Raw genomic sequence first — 27,961 nt, forward strand, 5'->3', positions numbered from 1 at the left:
CGCGGCGGCTGCCAGGTACGGATGGCGGGCGGCTGCGAGGTACGGATGGCGGGCGGCTGCGAGGTACGGATGGCGGGCGGCTCTGAAGCCCCTGCGGAGCCCGTGCCTGCCCTTTCTCATGATGGCGGCGGCGCTCGAGCCCGGTGGGCGTCGCTCGCTCATGCAGCTCTGCCCCGCCCCCCGCCCAGCTCTCTGGGCACGCGGGGGCCTCCCATTGGTCCGGAGCGTGGCAGGCGCTGATTGGACCACGTCCCTTCGCTCCGCCGCCTCGACCAACGAGCACCCGGGGCCGGTGCGCGCGTGGGGCTGACGCGGAAATCTGAATGGAGCTCGCGGGCCGGGGCCGGGGCCGGGGCCGGGGCGGGGCGAGGCGAGGCGAGTGTGGCCGCCGCTGAGGGGGCTCGGCTGGGGCGGCCCCGCTCCGCATCCAGGGGTCCCGCGCCCTCGCCATGGGGCCCGGCCCCGTTCCTCGCCCGGGCCCCGCGCCGCGCCCGGCCCGTGTGGCCTTGGCCGTGCTGCTCTGCGCTGCCCTGTTGCTGCCGCCGCCTGTCCGCGGCGCCGGTGAGCGGCGGCGCTTGGCGTGCTCCACCTGCCGGGGCATCGTGGACAGGTTCAACCAGGTGGGTGGCAGGGCCGCGGGATCGGTCCCGTAGGGGGCGGCCCTGTGGTGGGGCCGGGGTTCGGCGGGGCCGAGTAGCGGCGCAGGCGGCTCCGCGCCCGCGGGCGCGGCAGGAGTCAGGCCGGCTCTGCGCCCAGAGGCCGCACTGCGAGAGCGCCTCCGCCCGAGCCGCGTTTCTGGCGGCGCCCGGCCCAGTGACGGGGCAGCGGCGGGTCCTGCTCCGGCAGCGGTCGCAGTGCTGAGGCTGGTGGGTGGCAGAGCTCCTCCATCTCTGCCGTCAAAGGTGTTTTGGTGCTTTTTGTGCAAAAAGGCTGGCTCCGTTGGAGCGTGCCCGGCTCCATGGGAAGTGCTGGTGGAAAGCTTCGTCCCCAGACATTCACTGTTGCCACTTGAAGCAGCCGTAGATTCAGTGTCGGCAGCGAGGGGCTGCTGCGCCTGGTGGCAGGTGCTTAGTGCTCTCCATACGCATATCGGCTGTTGCAGGCTCGCTAGGTCGCTTGAACTGTCGCTTGAGGTGTCGTTTGGTGGCATTGGCTCTGACTGGGGACAGCTGTGCTGATCGCCCTGTTATATGGTTGCTTAAGTTACAACGTGGTGCGGATTGGGCTGTTATCAGAACTGAGTGAAGTAGAGGTTCTGTTCAAATGATAATAAAAAACTTCCTGAGAACTTGAGGGAGAAGGGTGTAAAGTTTCATACGTGCATGGGGTTTTTTGTAAACCAAGACTGTAACAAAGCCTTGCTTATGCCTTAGGAAAATTTAATCGTGTTATGCTGTAACCTGCACTTTCTCACTTTGTGTGTTGTCATTAGCAGTTGCTTTCACTCAGGAATTCGATCAGCGGCTTGAGGGCTCTAATGTAGTTTCTGCATGGCATTTTCCACAATTTTATATAAGCGTTTATTATTGCCCTTAATTTTTGTTAGAAACAAACCCTGTGTAATTTCTGGTACTTTTTATTTGTAGGGTTTAGCAGATACAGCTAAAAAAAACTTTGGTGGTGGAAACACAGCTTGGGAAGAGAAGACGCTGTCAAAGTATGAGTCCAGGTGAGCTGTCTCAAGTACTTCTCATTCAGCTGTGTTTTGCGTCCACTGTGTGTAACTTCACTGTACCGCTGCTTGTTTGGAACTTAAATACTGAACTTTGCAGTTAAGGTTTCTCTTGTCCAAATCTTAAATTCTTAATTATTAAAATGTTATATTACATTGTAATCTAAAGATTATAATAAATGCCTTATTAATGCCTTTATTCGTCTGGTTTCTGAAAACAACAGAAGTTAATTCTGTCATTAGTCATAGTAGGTTTTTTCTATTTAGCCATTAAAGTCTTAAAGTAATGATCTTAAGTAATGGTCAATACTTTATTGCTAGTCATAAAAGGTACAGAGTACTGAAATACTTTGTTTAGAATTGAAGCAGTATCTCCTCCCTAGAGTTGTCACTATTTCAGCGCCAAAGAGAATGCAGATTACTGTAGCACCGGTATATATAATTGATCATGGAGCAAAGTAACCTGGTATCCTTCTCCTGCATTTCAAATGTTTATCTTAGTTGGAGCACTGAGATATTACTGTGAGATTCACAGGCTTGTATCAAATAAAAATATATTAAATGTATTGTTGAACATAAGAGAAAAGTGCGGCACTCCAATTTTCTGGGAAGCTAAAAATCTATCAAACCTACAATCTGCAAACATAGTAAATGCAAGCAAGTTACAAGGTTCTCGTGCTCATTATTCTGGTTTTGGATTTGGGTTTTTTTTGACTGAAGTAATGTTTATTAGTTCTTCATTCTGATACTTGGTGTGTTCTGAAACTAGTTCAGGGCACCCCATAAACTGATGAAATATTCTCACTGAAGTCTGGCTGCTCTGTCATGTCTTGTGTCGAACATTTAAATCAAATTTACAGTTTTCCTTCTCTGCCCGTAGTGAAATTCGTCTAGTAGAGATCATAGAGAATCTGTGCGACAGTAGCAACTTTGAATGTAACAACATGGTAGAAGAACATGAAGAACTTATAGAGAAATGGTGGTTCAAATTGTAAGTATCATTTTTTTGCTAGAGATCTTTGTGTGAATAAGTTATCTAAGAGGATGAACTAATAATGTTGAATCTTGTTCCTGAACAATAGCAGTATGGGTAATTCTTCATTATCCTTCAAGAGTTGCCATTGGGTACAGCTGGTTTCAGGCTGACTTTTAGTATCATGTGCTGCTGTACTGTGTTCATTTTGATTTTCAATTCCAGTAGTGTTGCACCAAAGCATCTACACTTGTGTCTTATACACTGTCTACTTAGTTACCAGTGGGGTGTTGAGGCAAACTAGCATTGGAAAATTGGGAAGTTTATTCCCTTATTTGTTTTCCTTTGTCACAAAAATGCAAGGGACTCTTTGGTTCTTGTGAGTTTTTTGTATACTTGCTTTTTTTTCCTGAAACTACATTTTGTCCTGCTGTCAATCAAAAGAATAGTTGGTGCTAATCAGTGTAGAAATTGGATCTCATGAGGATGGTAGAGTAGCAGCTGATTTTCCTACCTGCCTTTTGAGCTGGACTGTGATTTCTGTTATAGCTAAGCGTTTCATGTACTAGTCTTAAATATAATTAGTGCAAGGATGGCAGTATAGCATTTAGCTTTCTTAATATTTGGATGTTTTAGTTCCAAATAATGTTTCTTCTAAGTATTTTTCACTAATTTAGACTGTCAGCACTCCTAATTAACTAGAATTCAGTAGGGTGAACTGCCATTATAATGTTTCATAACTGGATAAGGTTTTTTGATAGTCCACTTTCTTCTAAATGACTGCTTTATCCTTTTACCTAAGTATACAGGATTGTATATATGTTAACACCTCATGAAAGGAATAGAATAGAATAGCAGAGCAGAGAATAGAATATTTCAGCTGGAAGGAACAATGATCACTTAGTCCAACTGCCTGACCTCTTCAGGGCTGATCAAAAGTTAAAGCATGTTGTCAAGGACATTATCCAAACACCTCTAAAACACTGACAGGCTTGGGGCCTACACTACCTCTCTAGGAAACCTGTCCCAGTGTTTGATCGCCCTCTTGGTAAAGAAATGTTTCCTAATGTCCAGTCTAAACCTCTCCTGGTACAGCTGTGAACCCTTCCCCTGTGTCCTGTCATTAAATACAACCGAGATCGGCACCTTCTTCTCCACTTTCCATCCTCAGGAAGCTGCAGAGAGCCATGAGGCCACCCCTTCCACCTCCTTCTAGACAAGCACAGAGTCCTTAGGTGCTCCTCATAGGACATGCCTTCCTTCCAGAAAGGTAAACTATGCAACCCAGCGACTTTAATTTGGCTAAAATTTGCAGAACTGGTCTTAAACTAGAAAATTTGACAAAGTAGACTTCCAAAAATAATAAAAAAAATTTATAAAATACATTGGGGTTTGGAAAGTTTTTGTATAGACATTTTGAATGCGATTTATTGTTCACCTTCCTTTCTTTAACCTGCAATATCCAAATGTCATTCCGTTTCAGTGGTAGTTTCCAAAGACAGTTTTTGTCCATTAATACCTTAGGTATTTTTTTACAAGTTGTTACCTAAAGGGTGGTCGATCACTGGAACAGGTTCCCTACAGCACCAAGCTTGTCAGACTTCAGGAATCATCTAGAGGACACTCTTGCTCATGTGGTTTAGTGTAGGAAGTCCTGCGAGGAGCTGGGAGTTGGACTCAATTAATTTGGGGTATTTTCTGGTGGTCAAGTAACATAAATGACTTCTTAATTTAAAAAATTTCTTCTAAAATAATACTCGATCAGTGCTAAAAAAGAGGAGGAATTTTAACCCTGTCGTCAAGTTGCCAATAATTTGAGCAAATGCCTATCTTCTGTATACTTGAGAAAAAGACACAGCAATTATCTATAAGAAAAAGACATAAACAAGACTGTTTAAACTATATATAAACCTTCCCTAAAAGTAAGGCCTTTTAAAAAAGGAGTGTGTGTGTGTGAAGATGAATTGATTTTATTTGTTGCTCTTACTTCACTTTTTTCTTTAATATATAATCTATAAAATTTGAGTAGAGCTTGCTAATAGTATTGTATTTTAAAAAGTACATTTTCAAGTTGGAGGACTTCTAGAAATTGGTTCCTGAAATCTTCAGAAGAAACAGGTTTCTAATCTGTCACATGCAATAGATTTCTCTTCTGTATTGTGCTGGCTCAATTGTGTGATGCTTTTAAAGAATCTCTGTTCTTTTTGTTTGTAAATGAATGTCTTTCATATACAGAAAGAAGAAGTATCCTGATTTGTTTAAGTGGTTTTGCATTGAAACAGTAGAAGTTTGCTGCCCTGCTGGAACATATGGACCCGATTGCCTTGGTAATTTTTCTTCTGAAAACTTCTGAAAAATTCAGTAGCAGATACGTTTTTTTACCTGTTTGTTTCAGTCTTTCCTGTCATGGACAAATACATGATGTATGATACTTTGCATGAGACACTGGCTGCTGTGTAGTATGTACCTGTCTGTTGCCTCATAATTAAGTGGCTTGTGAATATCCTGCCTGAATAAAAGTCTTCTGAGCATGTAGTAATGTACAGAGCTGTCAAGGGTACTGAGATGTGCAGAAACCATCGATCTGATGCTCATATCCACACCTGATCCATCTTTAAAGGCTTTCTGTGACATGAAGGCTGTTGTTTAGGTGGCCTTGCAGAATCTGTGTAGACAAGAATCCTTGACCAGTTTCAAGAGTAAAACAGCCAAAATGCTGCTGGGGGATTAAATGAAGAAACTTGCAACTGAGGATCAGTTAAAAAGGCAGTGAGAGAAATTAGGTAAAAGTAGGTGGTAGATGAAAGTAAGGTCTTTGCAAAAGTGGTGAGAGATATTTTGGCCTCTGAAGCAGGTATAATTTATAAATCTCTAAAACTTTGCACCTTGTTAAGACATCTATTTTGGCCGCTTAATATATTGGTAAAAATTAAATCGTCGTTCCCTATATGGATCTAAGTGATATCTGGTACATTTTTACAACTGTGATATGAGCCTTTTCAGAGATCCAGAAAAAATAAAGATACCAATTTTATCCAGGAAGCTAGGAAAATAAATAAAATTTTGAGCCATGGTCTTTACCCAAGATTAAATTGATAAATGAACTTTCCTGGAGATGGTTTTGAGTTTCTCTTGTACTTGAATATATTATTGAGCATTGCCTTATTGCAAACTTTTTGGTTACTCACAAGGGTAAAAAAGACTTTGTAAATTATATCCCGGTTGAGTGTGACTTTTTTTTACTTAGTTTTTATTTTATTTTTTGTGAAGAGGGAGGGACTTCGGGTGCTTGTGTCTGAGAGTAGAAAGTTATTTCCTTAAACATCTTATTTAAAAATATTTTTGATCCTTTTTAGCTTGTCATGGTGGGTCAGAAAGACCTTGCCATGGAAATGGCCACTGCGATGGTGATGGTACCCGAGGTGGAGATGGCTCCTGTAGCTGTAAGAAGGAGTACACAGGAGAATTTTGTTTGGACTGTTCCAGTGGTTACTTCAGTTCCTTGAGAAATGAGACGCATTCCGTTTGTACAGGTAACAAAGTCTTAATGCGTGCCTACATCTTTGTGTAACTTCTTTAGTTTTTGTAAGCAAAACTAGAAGCAGTTTAAACTAACAAATGCAGGAAGAAAACATAATTTGGTCACTCAGCTTTAAGCGTAAAAGACATGTCAGTTAGTTTGGCGGAATTCTAAGGTTTTGCTAAGTCATTCTTCCAGATTGCCCTTGATTTTTAATTTTTTTTTTCTGCTTTAAGAAGCAGAATTCATAAAAATCTTTGCCTCTCTGCTTCCAAAGTACTGTTAAAATCTTGAGCTGAAATTACTGCATACTGAACTACTTTAAAAGCTAGGTTTTCTTCATGTCTCAGATAAGCTTAAATGGAATAAATAGGCATGGAAACAGTTGATCTGTACTGCAAACTACTTAGATTCCAGTTAGGTATGCCTGAGTTTAATTTTGAAACAAAGTCAGGGTCATAGAAATAAAATTTTGCATTGGTCAGATTTTCAATTGTTCTTAGGCCCTTGATGAGATTCTGCAACTGCTGCATCCTGACCCTGAGATCTAATAAGATTGTTTTTAAATAGTCTATATTGGTTTTTTTTTAATCTGGTTGTGTAGTAATTCTTCTGTATAATTCATTTTATATTACAATATATAGCATATGTATGTTACATATGGTGCGTTATATATGCGTTTTATATATATATATGTATAAAATATGGATCTACAACTGGATTTATAGTATATTTCCTTCTGAAGTTCTTCAGAGTAATATCAGTTCACACACTGCTCTCATAGCTAGTTGCAAATGAAGTAGTGTGAGGATTCATTAGGTAGAGAAGTGCAGAGTTTGATGTTTAAACTCATGTCCCAGCTCTGAGGGGCTGAGCTAAATTTGCCTTCCTGATCTCCTCTTTTCAAATATTTTAGAAATTGGACCTGCCACTTCTAGTCACTAGAATTTCATGGCAGTGTTCTCAGTGGTGCAAATAACTGTAATTGCTAGGTTTGGTTTCCAGGGGTATTTTGGGATTTTGCAGTTGTTTTGGACAGGTAGCTCCATGTTTCTAAATTAAATCTTGACCTTATGGAGGTGCCATCTTGTGAATGGGAGTTTCAAGCTGCTAAAAGATGATGGCTTCCAGTGAATCCTAAATAAGGTTTTCTTTGAGAGTTTGTGTGCCCAAACTTGTCTTGGGATCTCTCAACAAAACTCAGCTTGTAGTTTTCTCCTCTCAGCCTGCCATGCTGCCTGTAAGACTTGTACTGGTTCAAGTAACAAGGACTGCCAAGACTGTAAAGAAGGCTGGATTAAAAATGAAGGTGGAGCTTGTGTGGGTGAGTAATGCTTGGCAGACTTCAAACAGGTTTTATAGTAACAATGGCTAGTAAGATTAGATGACATCACTTCCAAGTTTTATTGTATTTTATGGAAACGATCTGTCACTTTAGATTTCTACAGTTTTATTAGTCTCTGTCTTCCTAACTTGTTTCATGTTGCAGGAAAGCAGTATTTTCTCCCCACTGATTGCCTGGTGATGATAGTTATCATACTGTTCACTGTATGTTTTTTTAGTTTAGTGGAATACATATAGCAGCAAGCAGGGTGTTTCTTTTGAGACATGAGTTTTCTTGGTGTTTATTTGAATGATAAACAATGTCCTGCTCTTGATTTAAGCTATTTTGTCAACTACTAGAAGATTCCTGTAAACTTAACTACATATTTTGTACTAATTGCACAATTGTCTTCACATAACTTTGTCATAAATGCTCGGCCCTAAGAGAGTTCAAACACTTCGCTATAAGCCATGCATGCTAACTTTTCTTGTTGTTGGACAGAAATACTGGGAGACATCAAGCTCAGTCATTCCATTAATCTCTTACCTGTTTCTATCTTATAATTTAACTTGGTTTATGAGGAGATAAGTGTGAAACACTTCAGGAAAAATGTGAACACTGAAAATACTCCCAGTGCAGGAAGGCACTAGGGGAGACTAACACATTCTGTTTAACTGGTTGAATTTGACCCCTTAAAGACCTCTAACATAAGGCCTGGAAACAGTGTCTTAGAACTGCTTCCTTTTCAAAGTGCCAGTGAGAACTGGGCTTGAATTACAGCTCTTGCAATACCTGCTTAGGCAACTATTGAGCAATCCAAGGGCATTTTTAAGATGCTTTGGTATTGTCTTCTGTACAGCTGGGGTTTTCCAAATAATTATTGTCACTAATGAACTATAAATCAATTGAGTAATCAGTAGGAATGATGGGTGCAGCAACAGGATGAGAGTGACAGCAGTGACAGGAGGAAAGGGACAGCAATAATAGCCTTTCTTTGTCCGAATTTTTTAATTAAATACTCTTGCAGCCTTTCCTCAAAATCATAAGGTTTGCATGTTTTAACTGTGCAGTGGAATTGGTTTTCAGCTTGCCTGGTCCTAATCATAACCTGGTTTGCTCCAATTTGCTTTGTGTAGAATACTAAGTGGTGTATGTATGTGCATTTATGTAAGTTTTTTAGTCATATAAAAAGTTCTGTAACTTGGTAACATAGGAGTAGAGGAGAAAATAGTGTTCCAGAACAGTAGGCTGTCTGCTTGTTTGTTATGATACTTGCATAAATGCGTGACTTGAAAATGACAAGGATTGCAGGTATCCTGGAAGTTTATTTAATTTGAGCTCTTGAATTTCTGGTACATCTTTTACTGCCATCACAAAACATCTAAGGATCAGTTTTGATTTTCTAATGCAGGTTTAAGCTGAACAAAACAGTGTATGTTACCACGCTAGTTCTAGCTAGCTAGTATCTAACATGTTGCATACCTGACCCCAAACTCATTGGAACAACTATTCTCAATGCAGTCAGTTTAAGTTTATAGCATTCAAATATTAATCTGGATGTTAAATCATGACTACTATTTTAGGTAACTTGTCACTTTTTATCTTTCAGATTTAGATGAATGTGCTGCTTCTCCTTGCAAAGAGCACCAGTATTGTTTGAATACAGATGGATCTTTCTCATGCAAAGGTTTCTTTTCAATCCACTGTTGTATTTTACTATCTAGAATCCTAATCTAATGCTAGAGGTAATGCTAGAAAATGCATGATAGGTATTTGGTACAGTGTGGTCTGATCCTCAGTGGGCACGGGGGGATGAAACTTTAGACCTATTGTGTTGCAGTATCCCCACTGCAGTATGAGTAAAACAAGAAATTTCTGGTTATTTCTGCTCTGTTTTTGTGGGACCCCCTACCTCAAGTACTGCATCTAGCTCTGAGGCCTCCAACATAAGGAAGGCATGGCCCTGCCTGAGTGGGTCAACTGTGAAGATCTTGATCAAGAAGATCCCTTCCCTGTGAGGACAGGCTGAAAGAGCTGGGATTGTCCATTCTGGAGAAGAGAAGGCTCCACCGCCTTTCAGTACCTAAAGAGGCCTACAACAAAGGTGGAGAGGGACTTTTTTACAAGGGCATGTAATGGACAAGACAAGGAGGAATGGCTTCAAGCTGAAAAAGAATAGGTTTAGATTAGATATTAGGAGAAAATCTTTACTGTGAGGGTGTTGAGGCACTGGACCTGAGAAGTTATGAATGCCCTGTCCCTGGACGTGTTCAAAGACCGGTTGGATGGAGCTCTGAGCTACCTGGTCTAGTGAAAGGTATCCAACCCATGGTGGAGGGGTTGGAACTAGATGATCTTTAAGTTTAACTTCCAGCCCAAGCCATTCCATGATTCCTTGTGTGGGTAAGCCATCTGACTTTAAGGGTAGTATTTTAAACCCCAGATATACAATTTTTTAATGCATAAAATATTTTATCTTTAGCATGTGATGCCAGCTGTGTAGGTTGCACAGGAGAAGGTTTTGAAAAATGCAAGACCTGTGCATCTGGATATGTGAAGGAAGATGAGAAGTGTACAGGTTGGTGGACTTGTACCTGGTAGAACACTGGTTTGCTCACTCTTGCTTAGCCATGCTGAGGAACTCATAAGTACGTTGACATTTGTGTGCTTCAGCTTTCATGCCTGTCAAAATGAACCCAGCCGTTCTGGTATTAGCTGCAAAGACATTCTTAATAACTTCCTTTATATTACTGAGCTAATATGCTTGGCAAGGCTTAAAGTGAATCACTGGTATGAGGGAACAAGGTATTTTTTAGTAGGTTCAGGAAACAGGTACATGAGTCTTTCGTCAGTTACCTACCACTTCAGATCTGTGTTTCTATTCATTTTGTAACAGAAAGACAGGAATTCTGTTAATCCATCAATGTCCAAGTTCAAATGGTATTCATTCTTAGTGAATTATAATGTGAAATTAGACTTCCTCTGTGGGAAGGAGCAGGACATATGCGTAATCTGAAGTAGCTATTCACTGTACTGATGTAGTATTTACAAGCTCTGCTCCCTTTAGCTATACTTTGATGGTATAAATAGAAAATGACTGTGGGGGAAATGTTCAGTAGGTTGAGATGAATTGCCTGATTGTGACAAACATAATTGCTTAATACATTTCTCTGTACAGGGACCTGCAAAACATTAAAAACAACAGTCCTGGGTGTTATCTGAATAACTTTGAAACGTCCAAATCATGAAGAATTAGATTATTTTAACAGAAGTGAAGTCTGTTGCAGCAGCATTCTGCTCTTCAGTGTTTTTCATATTTGAATAGAATTTTGTTTATATGACTGAGCGCAAATAAGGTTTATAACAAAATAACAGCAGTGGACTCTTTCTTTCCCTGTGCTATCTCTAGATATAGACGAATGTAACCTTCCTGAGAAGGTCTGCACGAAAGAGAATCAAGACTGTGTTAATACGTCAGGTAGTTACAAGTGTGTATGTTCAGAAGGGTTTGAAGATAAGGATGGAACATGTGTTCAAACTGTAAAACCAGGCAAGTAGCTTTTCAGGGACAATTTTTTAAAAGATATGCTGTATCAACAACTTAGAGTTTTATTTCAGTCTAAGGGGCTAGTTGCTTGTAAACCCCTCTGTATAATTTGTCATCTTCGTACAGCTGTGGTCTGTATCAATAGTTCATAGTGTAGGCCACACTGTCATGTTTTTTTGCTTAAAGATAGTTTATGTTTTTAAAGATTCTGTTCTTGTGTTGCTACATTTTTGCTTAACTCAAGATTGTGTTTTTAAGTCACTTAAGGGTTTGGCTTTTTTGCATAAAATGAGCTAGCAAATTTCTGCTGTCTTTCCTTTATCATTAATTGTAGTGACTTAAGGGTTTACCTGATTGCATGCAATCTTCAACTCATTGAAATCTCAGAAAATTATGAATTCTTTTTGCTGGATGACAAAGCTGAATTTGTTTATTTTGTGATCACGTATGTGCCAGTGCTGGTGTTAAGGTGAAGACATCCATCTGTCAGTCATAGGGAACTGTTTAGCTTCACTTAAACTATACCTTCAGTCAAAAAATGCAACTGTCATTTTTTTCTAGGATATATTGACCCATACAGACAGAACTACATTCATTAAAGATTCCATTACTCCATCCAGGCTTCTTTTACAATTCCAGAGAGAAAGATGGGATTATTTTGCAATAACAGCTGTAGGACAACAGATGAGAGACACTTAATTTCATACCTTTATTTTCTTTCTACTTCTTAGCTTGTTTGGATTTTTTGTCCCCCCATTTCCATCCCCAAGACTGATTTTTCATCTTGTACTAATAAGTTGTAAAGATGCATGTTGTTTTGCTGCTCAAGACCACTCAGTTCATACCTTATACTCTCGGTGCTCACTGTTATTACTCCTTTAGAATTAGTTAGGTACTTCTCTGATGTGCAGGGTATCAGGTTACTATGATTTTTAATGTGGTCTGACATTTTGAGACTAAAAGTAAAATGAAAGGTTGTCAAATTGGCTTAGGTTTTTTGGTTTATATACTGCTTTTCCCAATAGAATAAAATTGCTCTGCTTTTTTCAAGGTTGTTGTAACATCTGAACTGAGCAGTTTGTACTATAGAAAACAATTCTAAGTAAGACTTGCCCTATTTTTTCAAATATTGGAACTACTACTGATAGATTGTGTGAAAAGAAGGAAATTCACTGTGAATAGCTGAAAACAAAAGCCTAGGATAGAATACCTGTGCTGATTTTTTTTTTCCTTCCACTAACAGTGTAATACCAGTTTATTTGAAAAATTTTGTTTGCATATAGTAAAAAAAATAAATACAAGCTTAGGTTAGGAGAATGGTGCAAGTAGATGTTATATAGAGCTTAATTGCTTCTCTGGTCTTGATAAATATGTTGATTTGGGTTTCTCTTTAAAAAATCCTAATTTCAAAAATCATAATTATATATGTATAATTCATAGTAGATTTGTATTCTAATTGTGATGTTTAACTTCACAGGAGAGGAAGTAGAGAATGAAACAACTGAGCCTTCACATACTGAACATGTTGACTTATGATCTGCGTTCAGAACCAAAAGACATTCCTATCTCAAGTTTTAAATTATTGGACTAAGCCTCTGCTAGCTGACATACTGTGGAAGTCGTATGAAATATGCAGGTTGCCATTAAGACTTTTTTTTTTTTAAATGGTGACAACCTGCTGTTTAAGCTGCATTTCTTTATTCTTAAATTCCACTTTTTATATAATTCTTCAAGAACAACACTCTAGATGGGTTAGTATAAAATTTGAGTGAACATAACATTGTACCCAGCAGCTGTAAACAACTTGCAGGCTTCTCATTCTAGTGCCTACTGAAAACTTATTATCTTCTGGAAGAATTTAGTTGCACTTCATAATTCAAAGAAAATTTAGACTGAAGTTTGTTGTTTCTAATCATGAGAAATATTTCTGTAACTGAAATACAGCTTTTGGAAATGGTCAAAGGGAATCTCCTGGGGGGTGGAAGGGCTGTTCCCTTAAACAAAATAGAATGCCTAATGCATTCAATAAAAGTTTATTTTGTTGGAATGTGCCTTAAAATTTTTAAGATGTTAATACCTTGATGTGTTGTCATACCTATTTTTCTTTTAAGTCAATGAAAAAAAAATCCAAAACCACAAAAGCAACCCAAACAACCCTCAAAAAATCCAAGACCCCAGAACCTTGTAAACTGTATTTCAGTTCAGCACTGAATTCTGGCACTCAGTTGTGTTGGAATACATATGAAAAAAACCCCAACAATATCCCCTCTCTCACACACACTTCCCTCTAAGGGAAGAATTATGTCAAACTTAACTTTTCAAAGGCAGGTTGACAGGTCTTACTGACAGGTACTTGCATTAAATATGTAAACTAGTTTATAAAGTGATGAAAAGTAGGTTTGGCTAACACATGCCTGCAGTGGCTCATAGTTATTATGTGAATACTCTCTAGAATTGATGAATACAGGACTTTCACTACAGCCTACTGCTGTGTGCAATAGCCTCCTGTCTACTGCAGAGCAAGCATACTACAGTCAATTTTTCATCTTGTCTCTCGTGCCATTTCAGAGGGAAAGCTTATAAGCACAGTATAGACACCGCTTCCTATGTATTGTCTGTAAGCTTAAAGGCGAGTATAAGAGCTAAAATGGATATATCCTGTAGGACTGTCACAGCTGTAAATAAAGCAGGGACTGTCCAGCTACAGTCTCTGGTGGAAGTCAGTAAAGCTTAGAATACATTGTGGTGGTGGATACAGGGAGTATAATGAGGGGTTGTAGAATACAGCTAAGAAGAATACAGTTTAGGCTTGACTATGAGAACTTATAAACAGTACCCTGAGGTAAGGGGACATAAAAAGGCTATGAACCATAAAAATCAGACATCTTCTGTATGCTTCTGAAGACTTTTGTTCAAACTAAGTCACAGCTCAGTTTGTGAACAGTGCATGTAAGGTTTGTATGTGCAATGGAAACCTAGGTGGATATTGTACAAAACCTGATTCTGTTGGATTCTTATATTAAAAGCTGCCTAAGGTGATCTTGTGCATGATAGTTTAAATCCTAGTGGTATTAAGGTATCTGTAACAGTTTTATTTAAGTCAGTTTTCTTTAGCTGATATATCTAGATATTTTTTAACTTGGCAGTTGGAGAATGAAATCTTCAGTGCTTTCTCAGCTGTAATTGTTAGAGATGGGCCTATGTGCCACAAAATCTTGCAAGTTGGAGGGTAGGCATTGTATTTAATGAGTACTAAATTAAAAGGAGGAAAAAGTAGACAGTTTGGGAAGCACATGGAATACAACCCAAGGATCTTTAGGGTTTTTTAGCATAGGTGTAGCCGGTTACAGTAGTATTAGCCCCCAAGGATCCTGCAGGAGTGTCACTTGTCTTTGTTACTCACTCGCTCACATTTAACTCCCAGGTGCTGCAGGTTGTGGTAAGAACGCTCGTTAATCATAACAGGAAATGTTGGTTCTGTTTAGAAACTACCATCAACTCATACTCAAGGGAATTGTCTGTCCAGTACAAACCCTTTTATTAATGTTCCAAGCCTGAAATAATGCTTCCCTGTGAAGAACTTGCTACTCTAAACTCCTTTCAGCTTACTTGGGAGTCTGGGGGATACCTAATGACGTTCTTAACTACATGGTGGAAGCATTTGCTTCCTACCTGCGAAAGCTTTGGACAGAAAGCCTTAACTGAATTGCTCAGCTCTGAGATGAACTGGTAAAAACCAAAAACTTCAAGAATTTGTTTTTCTGTGGTGATAGAGAGGAGAAACTCTTCCTAGCCTGACCTGCAGAAGTAATGAGAGTAGTCTGGTACAACCAGACTTTTTTTCAGTTCTGGAGAAAAAATGTTTCAGCTTTCCATTATCAGAGTACAAACATCAGTGTATTGTTCCCTACAAAACATACAGATGGGGTACTTGGGTATTAGGAGCCACTAATACTCTTATTTTCCTCAGTTCTCCCATTCTCCTGACCACCAGTCATAAGCATCTGTTGCTCTGCATTAAATTACTGTGGGGTCCAGAAAGGTGAATTCAAATATTTAGAGCTTTCATTGAAAGAATATTGGCTGCTGCCTTATGCCCTCTTGATGCTGAGTTTTTAAAGTTAGTTCCCTTGTTTTATTCTGTATTCTCCTTTTACTACTTCAGACTGTAATTACTGCTCCATTTTAGAAGTTGAAACTAAAAATTGTTTTGACTGAACTTAATCTTTTTTGCCCCTCTGCCTTGAATACAGTGGGGATTGGACTCTGAGTTGTCTTGGGTTTTGCCTTATATAATCAGAATGGAGGGGTGGAAGAGCAGGATTTAAACTGGTTAGCAGAACTGGCAATGAAGGTCAAGTGCTTTTTGTTAACCAAGCCACTCCAGGCTATAAATGCTTTCTACTGTATATGTTAATAGTTTAGTGCTAAAGGAAAATGAGCTGTTTCCATTAAATTTTTCATTGCATTGTAAGGACATCTGGTTATATGGTACAATACTTTGTACTTAGGGTTGTCTGGAATTACAGGTCTCATGTCCAACTATACAAATGTGTTGGTAAATACTCCAGAAGTGATCTGAAATATCCAACAAACAAGATTTGTGCCTTAGTGAAATGTTGGTTAGGTACTTCTGTCATAAGTAACAAGGTGAACTTCTAGACCCATACCTATGATTTATTTTGTAAACTTCATACTGTGGTATCAAATTGAAAGTGGCATCCCTTTTCCTAGACTGTTTTGCTACTACTTTGTGGTTTCTTGACCTAAGTGTTTTTTGCAATGGGAAATAGTACTGAATAGTGTATCTAGGCACTTAAAAGGACAAGATTCTCTTGTATGTGATAGCTGGACTCGACAGAAGGTCCAGAAGCACTTTCCAGGAGCAAGCAAATGTAGAGACCTGCATGTTTCATTTAAGGCTCTAAACAAGACCAGGAAAGCAGTATCAAGTATGCAGCATCTATACCACAATCCTCCTGCAGTGGCTAAACTTAGAAATCAAAGTATGTGCTGAATTGTTTTCTGCTGAACATTGGTACATAATACTGAATTTTTTCTTTGATGTGCATTCCCAACATGTCTGTAATAGACACTGAGCTCTCTTCAAAGTGTAACACCATCCATTCCTAAATAGGGTAAATGAAGTCTCTCTTGCACTTCTGCAGAATACCTTGATGACCTAGGTAATTTAGGAAGTCAGCGATCACCTGAAAGGGTTCAAATCACAATCTTCTTTCTCAGGAAAGGTGCCAAAGTCCATAAGTTATAGACAAGATCAGGACACAGGTGACTGTAAAATATCTGGGATATACTGTACAAACACACAACTTTTTCCTTTTATGGATGGTGAGGACTGATCATACATCATCCTAATATGTATGGGAGAAGTACTTTTCAGTCAGGCAGTTGACAGTTCAAAAGTCAAATATCTGTAAGTTGAAAAAACACCTGAGAATTGTGAAAATCACCAAATCACATTTTTAGCATAAAGCTCTCGATGTATGCGACACTATGTGCATAGGTTGAGACAATTCTCCCTGAACAACAGGGTGCACCCTGCCCTTCAGGTTTCTTTCAGACCATTCTTAATACCGCACAAAGTGAGGCACACAAATAATTCAAGTTTGCCTTAACAAGTGACTAACTGAAAAAAATGTGTTGAGAGAAAAATAAACAACGAAAGAAAACCCTCAGCAACAAAATAAAAGCTTTAAAGACCCAAAGAGGTCCTGGATCATGTGTAGCACGAATATAAATGACAGTTGTCCATAATGGTCCTAGCTGACCTCCTGATACCCCTGCCTTCCCTCTGTCTCAGACTGCTATGGATTGTTTCCTAAAACTATATTTTATCTGTTCTGAAAGGAGTCTTCTGAGGTTATTCAAAGCAACTGCCTGTGCTTTTTTTTTTTAATTCCTTTGATCAAAATGGAATTTTTCTCATCCCTTTCAGCAACTTCACACCTTGTCTAATTTCATGGTTTTATTTGCTGCTGCTATGCCTACAGCAGCCCTTAATACTCTTCAAATTGCTTGCTGGTTCTTCTCCAAGAGGGCTTTGGCTTTCTTGATTCCATTCCTTTGTGCTAAGACAGTGGCTCTGTATTCCTTCCAGGTCACTTGCCACTGTTTCCACCTTGTGTGTTTCTTTTTTTTGACTTTAGTCAGGAGCTTGTTGTTCATTCTTGTCAGCTTCCTGCCATCTTTGCTTGATTTCCCACACATCAGGGTTGGAGAAGGCGATCACTGAAAATCAGCCAACTGCCTTGGACCCTTTTGTCTAGGACTGTCTGCCTTAGCTTTGCTCCCATGCTGATCCCTGAACTGCCCAGGTCTACTCTTGTGACATAAAGGGTTATGATCCTGCTACTGCTTTGAAGGCAAAATAGTATTTGGTTACACTTCTTGATCTGCTGCTGAGATAAAAATATTGTCTCTCTACTTAATGGTGCTTTTTTGTTGAATCCAACCCTTCTTACTCGGCTTTGGTCAGTGGGGCAACTTTAGGCTCTTAGGGACTAAGGGTCGTCTTTTTGATCTGCTTTTGTTAGAGATGTGCCCTAATCCTCACATGTCCCCCCCAGGTTGCATCACAGCATTTGATATGTAGGATTCACATCTAGCACTGCATCCACTAGTGCAGAAACTACATGAGCAGTAGCTAGAAAGTTGTGCAGCTAGAAGAACGTGTTTCTGTTGCTGAATTCTGTGTTAACAGCACACAGTAAATCCAAGAGGGAAGAAAAAAAAAAAAAAAACAGTTGGATCTTTAAACATATATTGGGGCTGCTATGTCAGTATTCTTAAGCATATTTGAGAAATTATGGATACTTTGGTGGTGGTGCTTCATGTTTTGCAAATTGTGATGTCCATAATTTTGGTAGATTATGTATACAGTAAATTCATAAATCTTTCTGTATTTTTGAGGGGGTTTTGGTAGATACTGTACTTGGACTAAGCAAATTTATCTTCCTTGAGGAAAAAAGCAAAAGCTCCTTAAATAAGGTCAGTTCTGGTTCACAGTGATTTTTTTCAGTGGCTTCTAGGAATTTGGTCCAGATCCTGTTATTCTTGCCCATTCTGTGTACCTGTAAGAAGTTCTTTCTAATTAAAAACGAAACAAACATTGATTTTGTTTAGTATTTCTTAGTTAAAAAAAAATCTGGGTTTTTTTGTTTTTTAATGAAGTGGAGGAAGAAGGAATACACACTTTAAGAAATAAGGTGTCCTTCTTATTCAGGTTTTTTATTTTGTTTTTGTTTTTTCTTCGTAGATAAAAATAGCTGCCCAAAAAAGGGATATGTGAATAAATTAGTATTCTAACAAGCAAGACCTAGTGGGTCATCTTATTCTTCCCTGCCAATGTGGAATTATTCTCTCTGTGCCATTTGGATATGCACTATCTAATTACAAAATTGCTGAGGTAATGTATTTTCCATCATTCCACATTATTTTATCTATCAGAATATATTATCATTTGATAGTAATTCTTTTTAATAACTAGGACAATAAACAAGAACTCTCTCACGTGCAGCTCATTACGCTTCATTTCTTTGAGGTCATGCACAAAAGATAGTCCTGTATAAGATCTTTGCTTTGCAAAAGGTGGAAGAGGAACATGTTCAGGGAACTGAGACTCATCTTTGACCTTTAGCATAAAAAATGCTAGAAAAAGCAGCTTTTTAGTTGGCTTCCAAATTTTTTGGTTTCTGGAATAAGCAGTGTCACATTTTCAAGCACTGAAGCGAAGAAGACCAGAAAATACCATTTAGAAAAGCATAACAACAGCTGACATTTTTGTATGAAATGTAGTTACCTGAAGAAAATGACTAACCATAGCTCTTGGCAGCAGTGAAACACAGTTTCACTACTACGATAAATCAACTTGCTCTTGGGAAATTCAGAATTTTTTCTGTGTGAGTGTATCCCCTCAGTGATTTTATAACTTTCTAAGAAAGTTGTTTTCATTTATTTATCAAGTAACAGAAAGGCAGCTCAGCATGGGCAGAGAGAAAGATCACACATCACTGGGAGTGGAAAAGAGGGAATACAAAGTCACCGGGTGTATGGAGCAGCCACCAGAAAGGGATGGTGTGGTGGCAGTCTTCAGTGGCAATCTCTCGGAGCTCTTCAGTAATTTTGTCCAAGAGCTTGGACTGAAGCAACAGCTTCTTAGTATTAGGTTAGGAAATAAAGAATTGTCTCTGCTCCATTTTTACGTTTACTCATCTGTACATCAAAATGGTTATGTTTATAATGAAACACTTTCATAGGTAGGTATATATAGACCTATGTGCCATAGAAAAACACCTTCCAATTTAAGTACTTCATAACTTTTTAATTTTTTTTTCACTATGCATCATAATGTATGCAGTGATGAAAATAAATTTTTCCTACCTGATGTCAACTTTTGCAACAAGAAATTTTGTTGCAGTGTGAGCTGTAGAAGCTGGATAAACTCTTCCCATTTGCTTGCAAGGGAAAAAAGATGAGTCATTAAGACACAAGCTGTTGTGTCTTTTAGGACATAATTCTGTTATCAATTCATTGCACACTGTTCATGTTCATAACAAACAGAGTGTCCCTAGAATAAGTTTTATTTTAGGCTAAAGCTCTTCACCCAGATGGTGTTTGACCGGGTATTTTGACAAGACAGTCATTCTAATGGGACAGCTCTGGAATTCCAGTTGTTTGGGAAAGAGAGCTCTGTGGCCCGTGGTGCAATGTTGCTTCAGGCCTTCCCTTTGTAGGTGATAAATGCTGCAGCACAGCTGTTTGCCCCATGCAGAGATGCACAGCTGTGCTACTCAGGAAAAGGAGTTTGTCTCTGCCATGCTGTTTCAGTATATTTCAGATTTTCACAGATAGCTGCAGATTTTCACAACTTCAGTGTTAAGCCAGCAGAGGGTACTCTTAAGCTTCCAAGAATAAGTTACATTGGATGCCTCAGGAGGTTACTGCCTCAGAGTTACTGTACTGAGGGGAGAGGCTGGAAATGTGAACTCTTAATTATATGGGCCTCATTGCACTTAGGTAAAAGCGTTGAATAGGCCACATAGTTTATGAGTAAACCTACACTGCTAATTTTCCAAAAGCACAAACCAAGATCTCGTCAGTATAGTATAATCTTAAAAATGGGGAAATTCAGGTTTGGAGGGACTCCAGGTTGTTTCTTATGCAGCCAAGTGGTGATGCAGGGTTGCTGTGAGAGCTGAGTGGTTGCCTTACCCACTCTTGAAAACCAATAAGGATGCAGACTGCATGGCCTCTTTTGGCAGCTGTCCTCACAGGCAAAATGTTCATCTGTATATTCAGGCTGAACCCGCCTTGTTCCAACTTACACCTGCTGTTTCTTGGCATCTTGCCGTGCACTGCTGTGGATCCTTGATCTAGTGGCCCTGCTTTTTCTAATGCATCCCAGAAGGCTGCTGGCCCTCTCTCCTGCCAGGGCACTGCTGGCTCACATTCATCTCACTGCCCACTGGACCCCCAGGGCTTTTTTACACGGAGTTGCTCTCCAGCTCTCAGTCCCCAGACAGTGTCACCGCAAGGGGATCTTCCTTCCAAAGGGCAGCAATTTGGGTTTCTCCTTTTTGAGTTTTATAAGGCGCTGTCAGTCCATTCCTCCATTTTGGCTAGATCCCATTTTTCTGTGAATTCTTACACTCCATTTTCATTTAAATCAAGAGTTCTGCTGCCTTTAATAGAATAAATTCACTAGAATCATGTACAAATTTTAGAAGTTTGTAGGCTTGTGGATTGCAGATTTGTACACAATGTTACTACAAATTAAACTACAAAATTGGATCATGGATTTCCAGCCTGTTAAGCAAATAACAGAGGAACAGAGTTTCATCTTTTCTTTGAAAAATAATACTTCAAGAAGAAAAATAGTCTTTCTTATATAGCTTGCATATCTCTCATGTGATATGATAGTCAAAGTACAAGGCACAAATGCACATTTAACTGTACTTGACAGAGTGATGAAAATCTTACTGTAACTATGACTTTTAAAGGCTCATAATCCATCTCTAAAAACCAAATACATTTATGTCATTACTCATGTGTACAAACAGAGATTATTTAAAGCACAGCTGTTGCTCCCTCACTGTTCTTCAGTCTTCCCCTCTGCCAGTCAGCTATATCACCAGTTGCTCCTTCTGTCTACAGCTGTATGTTTTCTGCAGATCAAAAGCATAGCAGTGAGGTGGCAAGAAACACCTGGGACCTTTTCAGAATTCTTGCTGATGCATCTGGAGCTCCCAGGATTGTCAGAGCACTGAGACTAATGGAACCACATTTATGACCAATTTGCAACCTGGCACCACATGAGCCAGATGAGTTGATGAAAGCTGGTGACTCATTAGGGGCAGTATAGCAGTGTTTTGTACAGGACCCTTGACTTGACGCTATGGTCAATTAAATTCTACCTATTTCTTCCCAAAACCTTGTGGAAATGTACTGGGTCAGCAAAAATATGGTTTTGTGAAGGTCACAGTCTAGCGTACTTCACCTTTCATTTCATTTTTATGGTTTCATAGTTGGAAAAAGTGAGAGATGAGAAAGGAGGGAATTAGGTGCTGTGATATTTATAGACCAGACAGTTACCATTCTTGTTACCTGAAGAAAGGTCAGGTTAGTCTTCTGCTACTTGTTTCATTTTAAGGTTATGAATAATCTCACTCTGTAACTGATGCAAGTAAATTTTAATGGGAAAGCATTCAGTATCAGCCTGGAGGGTTCACAGTGCTGCAGAGAGAGAGGTGTGCATATGGCTGAAATGTTTCCATCTAAGGCAAGGGTCAACAGCATACAGTGCCACAAGTAGGGGAGAGGTCATCCTTTCAGATGCAGTATTTTCTAGCTGCCACTGAGCTCCTTCAAGTGTACTAAGCCTCTAGTTGGGGAAAAAAAATTAGTCTGGCACACAGCACTTGAAAAGATGCTGACCCCTGTTCTACATCTCACACTTCACGGGAAACATCCATGGTTGTTGAATTTAGCTATATCAGAGCATGTGTTTCAAATCCTGTGAACTTATGTGTCCGTTAACAGCAATTTAAAAACCTGCCAGCTTTCATAGAATTCTATAAACAAGAATATGTAGTACTTCTGAAGAGTTATCTGCTATTACTCTGAAAATAGTCTGATGTTTACCAGAGAAGGCATCACCAGTGGAGGTACACGCTCCATATTGGCTTGCATTCTGTATTGTAATAATATTTGGACTTCCCTCAATGTGAAGTAAGAGCACAGTGTTTACATGAGCTAGACGCACAGTACTGGAAAGAAGCAGCTATATGAGTTAATGTTGTTTGAATAGCAGTTGAATAAACTTCCATGGGAAATATGTTTATTTCTGAACTTAAAAATGGTTCCAGGAAATACTCATGCTGTGACAAAAAGTTTCACTCTTCTTTGGAACAGACAAGGATTTTATCACAGGATCGTGGACTTCTGAGTTTGCCCGTAAAAGAATGAATAGGCAACACTTTTTGAGTCCTTGTATTTACACATATAAAGAAGAAGAAAAAAAGCATCATAATTCTGCAAACTAAGAGTGACAACTGTATTTAAGGTTCCAGGAAAGCCTTAAAACCCTTAAAATTCCTAGTAGCAGGTTGAAGGAAGAGATGATGGGTGTTTGTTAAAATAAGAAGTTGTGGGAAACTGTCACTGGTGAGTTTTGTCATTGCTAATATCACTTCTTTTAATCCTGCTCTTCTCTATGAATAAGCAGCAAGCAGAAGATTTTTAGCAAAGCATCCAAACCAAGTGAGCTTTGGCAATTCTCTTTTTTTAAAACTCAATAGGACTACAGGAAAAACAGATGTGATGACATGTAGAGCAAAACACAGAAGCTTCTGAAAACCAGAATAGTCCAGATTATATGGTGAAGGTGATGCCAATGAAATGGAATGAGCAGGCCCTTGCCACAAAAGTCATTCCAGTAGCACACTGACATTTTACTTTAGTTCTTCCACAGGAAGAGCTGTGGAACATGTCTCCAAAGTTTTTGACTTACACCTGTCAGCAAGGACAGATGACCGATGAATTGAGATGTGTGTAATGGCAGCACACCGAGGTTGTCAGTTGTATCCTGCAAGATTTCAACAAAGATTGCTGTGAGTTTGTCCAGGGCCACCTTTGAAGTACCTTTTTTAAAGCGTAGGACATTCAGATAACATGTCCGTAAACAAATCCATGGTGGAGTGCAGGCAGGGATGAGATTCCTGAGTTCTGGATCTAGCCTTCCTGTGAATTATTTGTGTGATTTTTGGATTGTTTGCTTCATTGAGTTTTATCCTTTTGGCAGGCCTGTACTTGATAAACTGGCCTGGACAGTGTTATCCCAGTGTGAGGTAGGAAAGAACATCTCTTAATACAGTGAGTGGAATGACTCTAGTGCCTCTCATTGAAGGCCAGAATCAGGAATGAAAAGTATTGTCCTTAATGAGGAAATTTAGTGAGCTAAGTGGCCACGCACAGGCATTGTTATTCAAGGCATCCATATGGTTACCTGACTTGCTCTGGAGAACCTGACAGGCCTGTGGCATCCTGGGCTTTGGATTAATTCAGTGGTATCTGGTGCAAACCAAACATCTTTAGTGAACACAGGAATCGTGGTGATTTTGTGCTTTCTAGTGCTGCTGTGAAATTTATATCACTGCAGAAGCAGGAGAACCACTCGCAAACCCCAATGTGAAGTGTCCAAAATGATGAAATAACTCCAGGCTTTGGACTGTGGAGCACAATACATATCAGTTCAAACAAATCCGAGAATTAATGTAAACTTTTTAAGGATAGGCAGCTGCAATTTTGGTGAGAACTGAAGGAAAATAACAGGCAGGGAGAAAAAGTTGCTTTTGACAAACAAGGTTTGGTTGTATGGTCATAATTGGAATTTACACAGTGTCTTGTTCAGAGAATCAGTGTTGCTCTATGCCCACAGCAAGAACAAAATAGATGGACAGAGAAAATTATAAAATGCAACATGATGAATGCATATTGTCTCAATCTCTTTCTTTCCAAATGGAAATTTCTGAATTTTTCCCTTTATTTTGCCTAAAAGGTAACAATTCTAAGAAAAACAAAGCTGTTTAGGGGATGGCATTAACAGCAGGACAAAATGTTCTTTCTTCTTCACAGAGCCAACTTATGAGGACCTGTTAAGAAATGCTAAACTTCATAAAAGTTTAACCTCTTATTCTTGCATAACTAGTGATGTATCTTGTGGTGACAAGTGATGAATGATTTTCTAGAATACTTGTTTCTACTAGCAGGAGCCACAACGTATTTTCCCACATAAAAGCTCTTAGATACAGTGACTAGTGTTTAAAGTAGAAACTGATTTTCAGAATTTATATTGTAGTGGAAATCAATGAAACCAGACAAATGAAATTATTATTCTTTTTCAGCTGCAAACACAGCTTAAGTTAGTATACTTAGATGGTCGAGAAGGCCATCAGCTTCAAAGTTAAGGACAAACATTTACCTAATTAGTAAAGTTGTGCACGAAGGCAGGGAGAAGTTGAAGAATGCTTTCCAACACCAGATAGATTTTGGAGATGGCAGGTGACACTGATTAAGTGATGCTGAGGATCATTTTTTCTGGCTAACTTCTTGGCTTTCTCTGCCCCTCCCTTCCCCACCTGCTGCATTCCTCCCCACTCCCTTCTTGCTTTTATCTGCAGCCAGTCTCCTTCCTCAGACCACAGCTGTCCAAAGCCCTTTGCTTGCTGCTTGCTTTTTTTCCCACACTTGATGTTGTTTTACTTCACTTCTGTTGGTGTTTAAAGAGAGATATTGGATGCTTTCCCTTGCCAGTAAATCTGTGGTGATCCACAGTGATTCAACACCACTGAAGGGATGGAACTAGTCAGCCAACCCTGCCACTTGGGGATATCACTGTAAGTCCGGTGTTACCATTGCTGTGAGTCAGTGGGAGACTTGCCCACAGTTTTTAACTGGACCATATCTGAGACCTTACAGCACTGCAAATGAATGGGCAAAACCAGAAACCTTTCTGCCAATGTTTTAAAGAGGTCTTTTGCAAGGAGAATACCCTAGTCACTGGGACTCGCCTGTATTGGAGTGAATAAGCTTTCAGAAAGGAACAAAAGTTCAAAAGAGAAGAAAGAGAAATGGATTTTGTCTGAATACTTGAATTAGAGAATTAGACAATAGCATAAGAGCTAAAACTTTATTTATTCTGGCTCTCTCACAAAGAGAAATCTCAAATTCCAAAGATACACAAGAGTAGAGGCTAAACAGAGGGATAAATTGAATAGCAGATGGGTTTGTTTGCCCATATGTAAGAAAAAGCAAAATACCTTTATAAGCCAGTCCCTCACGTGGGAAGTTCTTGCAAATAAGGACTGAATGTGAGCGGAGCAGTAATTTGGGTGACGCTGGTAGCTGCATCTCTGGGCGTGCTGGTGCCAAATTCCTCTTAAAAATTCTCCTCCCAAAACACTCGGCTGGGGTGGCTGAAAATCTCTTGGTACGGTGCCAGTCCACGGTAGGTGCTTCACATAGATACTACAGGCTGTTTATTATGATTGCAGATTTCTCTGCAAGAGTTAAGCAGTACTGACTGGGGCTGGCAATGTGTTTATATACCTGTACCAAAGCCTGGTTGTCTGCTGAGTAAAACTGCAAATAGAAATATTTATGAAACAGTTGCCCAAGTAAAACATAGATAATATTTTTGAACACAAAAGCTATTACCCCTCAGTAAAAAAAAATGCTGCTACCTTGATGATGATTCTTGTTTTGGATGTGTCAGGAGACTTAATGCAAAGTCAGACTATTATATCCCCAGTGAAGCTGAGAAAATGGTATCACTCAGCAAACAAAGTCAGTCCCTCCTGGTTTAGAAATTAATAGTCTTTTGTCCTTCAGGGAGTCTTAATTTGGCTTGAATTAGCAGAAATGTCATTGTAATCGGTATGCAATGATGGAAATCAAGTCTGGCTGTGAAGTACTACACCACTTTGAATGCAGGTTATCACAGAATAAGGGTACAAATGAGGCATGGATGCAAAAGCGCTAAGACTTCAGAATCAACATACAGTTTTCAAGGCAGATGTGCATTGCAGTTTCACCAAGGAAAAGATCAGAAAAATGTGTCCTTTTTTAATTGGAAGAAGTTCTTCTGACACTCTGAACACCCCTCAGGCAACTGAGAGACATTTTACAACACCTGTTTTATCACGTTGATAAAAATTTATGCTTGCAGAAGTTTCATGGTACATAGCAATGATAATTAATCCCAAATCCCATCAGTTGTATAGTAGTTTTCAGTGTTATTCTATGTTATTAATAAATAACATGCCATTTCTCCAGGGTGAAGCTTCTCATGCAAGGAGTATATTTTCAATGTAAGATTTTATTTTTATGCTGGTTGAACATGTCTACCAATTCAGTAAACTGTATTATTAGTTTTCCATTATTTTTAATGAAATAATTTTCTATTCAATTATCAATGGAAATAATTATCTGTGAGAGTCTGCTTTCTGGACCAATTTTGTAGTTTCTCCAAAACCAACAAAAAATGTAATTACAATAGGATACTTTATGATAAGATATTAAATGCCTTAAGTACCTGTCAGGATCAGACCTGTATGTTTCAATAAAATTATTTGGTATTTTTGATAACACCTGCTTAATATCTTCCAAGTCTTCTAAAAAAAGCATGAATTTTCTTTGTCCAGCTTTGTGTATACATAATTTGGGGTGTCCAGCAGTGATGGCTTTTAGGGCTACTTAGGAATTATCTGTTTCCCTATCACATCTCTCCAAAAAGACTTTACAAGTGTTGTTGTCATATCTAGTTTACAGTATCTTGGGTGCACTGTGTGATAAGCTGCCCATGTGGAGCTAGCCATACTGCCAGGGCTGTTTAAAAGGGTCAAGATATTCTCAGGGACTCCTCAGTGGAGATGTGTTGACTCTGGATCACCACTCATGTCTGGCATTGACCCATCTGCACACTGGTCTCCCTTCAGAGCAGCAGCACAGGGACCTCAAGTCAACTTCGTCTGTGCACAGCAGCTGAGTTTGAGAAATCTTCACCTGGGTGTTTATGGATCTCATTCAAAACCAAAACCTTTGGGTTCAGAAGCTCTAGGCAGTTCTGTTGTCTGGGTTGCACTTAGTTCAGGATAAGTTGGTGTTGATTTACCCATCAGGGCAGCCAGGGATTCCCTTTGCACAGAAACCACCAAAATGGATTAATGCAGCATAGCAGCAGGAGAAATTTGTTCCTTAATTAGAAACATAACTCTTTGGGGTAGGTCTCACCCTGCTAAGTTGGAAGTAACCTATTTGCTGTTATAAACTCCGGTAGGAGCCACTTTGACCTCTGGTTGGGCTAAAGGTGATGGGAGAAGTACAACACTGTTCTCCATATGCTCCCCACTGTGGAAATTCTGCCCACTCCTTACTCATGGCAAGCCAAACGTTTCCTCATGAGGCCCCTGATGAGTCAGCCAAACCCCATAAATGGCCCCTACCCACACAAGCATCTTAGTCAGAAATAGACCTCTGTATTACAGAGCTGTTTCATAGGGTAGCTTTAGGAATGGTTTAAGCAATAAAAACTACCTGTGAAGTGTTAGAGACTCATTGCTTATACCAGATCAGATCAGGAAATTACATTCTTCTTAGGATATGCTTCTCTCCTGAACTTACAACTTGGCAAAGCTATGGTATGGTATGTCTGCTCATTGAGACAAGAAGTTGCTGAAATTACAGGAGAAAAGGAGAATCTTAGTTCTCTTAGAATTCAGAGTAATTAAACTACACTGGAAAAATGCTGTATTCTTGTTATCCAGTACTTGCTGAGCGTTCATTAAAAAAAAAAAAAAGACAGAAAAGCATCCAAAACACAATTAGATTTTTGCAGAATACAGCAATTC

General features: G+C 39.5%; 1 protein-coding gene across 1 annotated transcript; it reads left to right on the plus strand.

The window, feature by feature from the left end:
- Positions 1-408: 408 nt before the first annotated feature.
- CRELD2 (cysteine rich with EGF like domains 2) lies at positions 409-27,910 on the plus strand. The gene is made up of 10 exons (XM_039571704.1): positions 409-620; positions 1,587-1,669; positions 2,553-2,663; positions 4,881-4,972; positions 6,002-6,178; positions 7,391-7,489; positions 9,099-9,176; positions 9,972-10,067; positions 10,899-11,039; positions 12,514-27,910. The coding sequence occupies exons 1-10, from the start codon at positions 450-452 to the stop codon at positions 12,570-12,572; spliced, it is 1,107 nt and encodes a 368-aa protein (XP_039427638.1). The 5' UTR covers positions 409-449; the 3' UTR covers positions 12,573-27,910.
- Positions 27,911-27,961: the final 51 nt, after the last annotated feature.

This window comes from Corvus cornix, chromosome 1A (genome assembly GCF_000738735.6).
Source record: "Corvus cornix cornix isolate S_Up_H32 chromosome 1A, ASM73873v5, whole genome shotgun sequence".
Taxonomy (NCBI): domain Eukaryota; kingdom Metazoa; phylum Chordata; class Aves; order Passeriformes; family Corvidae; genus Corvus; species Corvus cornix.

Bases quoted from the DNA above. Each gene is read 5' to 3' on its own strand.
- CRELD2 (XM_039571704.1), top strand. From the start codon at position 450: ATGGGGCCCGGCCCCGTTCCTCGCCCGGGCCCCGCGCCGCGCCCGGCC. The intron at 1,670-2,552 runs GTGAGCTGTCTC...CTCTGCCCGTAG, and splicing joins CTGTCAAAGTATGAGTCCAG to TGAAATTCGTCTAGTAGAGA. The intron at 4,973-6,001 runs GTAATTTTTCTT...GATCCTTTTTAG, and splicing joins ATATGGACCCGATTGCCTTG to CTTGTCATGGTGGGTCAGAA.